General features: G+C 37.8%; 1 protein-coding gene across 1 annotated transcript; it reads right to left on the bottom strand.

The window, feature by feature from the left end:
* Positions 1-214: 214 nt before the first annotated feature.
* Positions 215-1,413, bottom strand: LOC145101511 (putative carboxylesterase 17). The gene has a single exon (XM_079038720.1). It carries the CDS (start codon positions 1,359-1,361, stop codon positions 369-371), a length of 993 nt encoding a protein of 330 aa, XP_078894846.1. The 5' UTR covers positions 1,362-1,413; the 3' UTR covers positions 215-368.
* Between the last annotated feature and the right edge of the window lie 760 nt (positions 1,414-2,173).

Below are 2,173 nucleotides of genomic sequence, written 5' to 3'. Positions count from 1 at the left end.
TCTTTTAAAAGTATTGTATGTTTTCTATAAATTAATATATCTCTTTGTTTATCAAGTGTAGCTAAACTATAATAACAAAATTTGCAAGATGGTGGTCAATTTCTATGTATCTATCCAAAAATATTTTTACGCATAGTTAATTATATATTTATATATAGAAGTTTTTAGTTAAGAAAAAAAATGATCATTATAGATAGGAAAATATTGTTAAAGATACATAAAAAAAACATCGTTGACACAAAAGAAATTCTTTTAGCCCTATAATTTGAACCTACACAGCGTTGTATGCCTAGTAATCATTAAAACCGAATTTTATTCACTAAAAGAGAAATATAATATATATGCACCCATACTATATAACAATTTAATTAGTGATTTCCAATGAAGTGGGAGATCCCGTGGATCAATTTACGAGTCTCCTCGGAGGTTTTTGGATCCACATCAATGGCGACCTTATTCAGATAAAAGCTGTGTCCAACTCCATTACTCACAAACAACTCAACCTTTTTCCCAGCTTTCTTCATCTCTTCGTAAAACTCCATCTCCGTATCTATCACCAAGTCCTCCTCCGCCACACACAGCATATACGGCGGCAAATCCACCCCCTGCAGCACCTCTCCCATCGGACATGTTATCGGGTGGTCTCTGGTGCTGCCCACCGGCAAACCCAGCTTCAGAAACTTATACAACATGTCCAGAGTCAAAAACGGAGACTCGGGTTTTTCCAACTCCGACTTGCTTTTCTCTGACCGGAGAAACCCCGGGTGGATGGGGATGGCTCCCGCGAGTCTAAGTGGATGTAGGTTTTCTCCGGCTGCCTTTTTGGCCACCTGATGGACTATGTTCCCGCCGGAGCTGTCTCCAATGAGGAAAACACGGTTGAAGTCTCCCTTAGAAGACAGCCATGGTTGGTGTACTTTTCCGTTGGCCAAATCTTGGAGCCAGAGAAGAGTGGAGTAGGCATCATCTATGGCGGCAGGGAGGCGGTGCTCCGGTGCAAGACGGAGGTAGGTGCTGACAACGATGGCTCCAGCTTCACGTGCAAGACAAGTGTAGGTATTATAATACATGAACCAGTCAGCCTTGCTGATGCAAAATCCGCCACCATGAAAGTGTAGGATTATGGGAAGCTTTCCGGAGTCTGGTACCTCCGGGAGATAAACCCTGACACGAAGATCGGAACCTGGATGGGTGAATAGATCATCGGTTGCAACACCATTAATGAAATTGTGGTGTGGCGGGACTGGATCAGACATGAACTTGAATTGCGGTGGTCCTGTCCATGTCCGATCAACAAAACCGTCGTTGTAGACAGTGAGCCAACCGGAAACTTGGTCGACGATTGATCTTTGAAACACCATTTTTAATTGTTTTGGAAAGTAGAAGTGAAGGTGGAATGTTGGATAGATGATATCTATGTCGGGTCTTATATAGCAGTGGAGATGGACAGATGGTATCATGGTGGTTAAAGGCAAAGCAGTGGAAATTGTTTGAATAAAACAGTTAAAGACTTAAAAGTTATTGAGTCAACGGCTGCCGTTTGAAAGTTCGTACTAATGTCCCAAATAGTTTTTGTCTTGTTATTGACCAAGATTTACACCACAAAGCTCAAACATTTCTACTATTTTAAACTTTTTATCCAGATTATGTACTAGTTTTTAATATCAATAAAACTATAAAAGTTATTTTACAATAAATGGCTTACTATAACTTTAAAAGTTTTTCAATAATGTGTAATAATAATCAGTGAATTATAAAAATTATAACAAGCAAACCAATTAAAATATTTTTCATAAGACGTTAGATGATTGAGTTCGTTAAAAGCTTGTTAGCCTTAAGGGCATTATTGTAATTTTCACTATATAATTTGTTATGTTATTTGCAGATTGACTGTCTGATTCATATATGTATTCATTTTGAATCAGACATAAAAGACTAACATAAAGAACTATAGATGTATGTATATATTTTTGAAGGCTCAAAAAATATGTGTACGAATCACACAGTTTAGCTACAACTAACATAACAAACTATAAAGTAGAAATTACAAAAATGTTCCTGAGGCTAACATACTTTTAAAGAACTCAGTAATCCAACATAAGAAACTTATTTGGAACCCACTGGTATTTTACTTGTGCCTACTATTTTTGCGGAGAAGAAGCCCCCTTCTCGA

The sequence above is a fragment of the Lactuca serriola genome, chromosome 4 (assembly GCF_051521515.1).
Source record: "Lactuca serriola cultivar US96UC23 chromosome 4, Lser_US96UC23_V15, whole genome shotgun sequence".
Classification (NCBI taxonomy): Eukaryota; Viridiplantae; Streptophyta; class Magnoliopsida; order Asterales; family Asteraceae; genus Lactuca; species Lactuca serriola.
Note: the sequence above shows the minus strand (reverse complement) of the source record. Positions and strands in the feature narration are given on the sequence as shown.

What these genes read in the sequence shown, in the direction of transcription:
- LOC145101511 (XM_079038720.1), bottom strand. Translation starts at nt 1,361, where the DNA reads ATGGTGTTTCAAAGATCAATCGTCGACCAAGTTTCCGGTTGGCTCACT.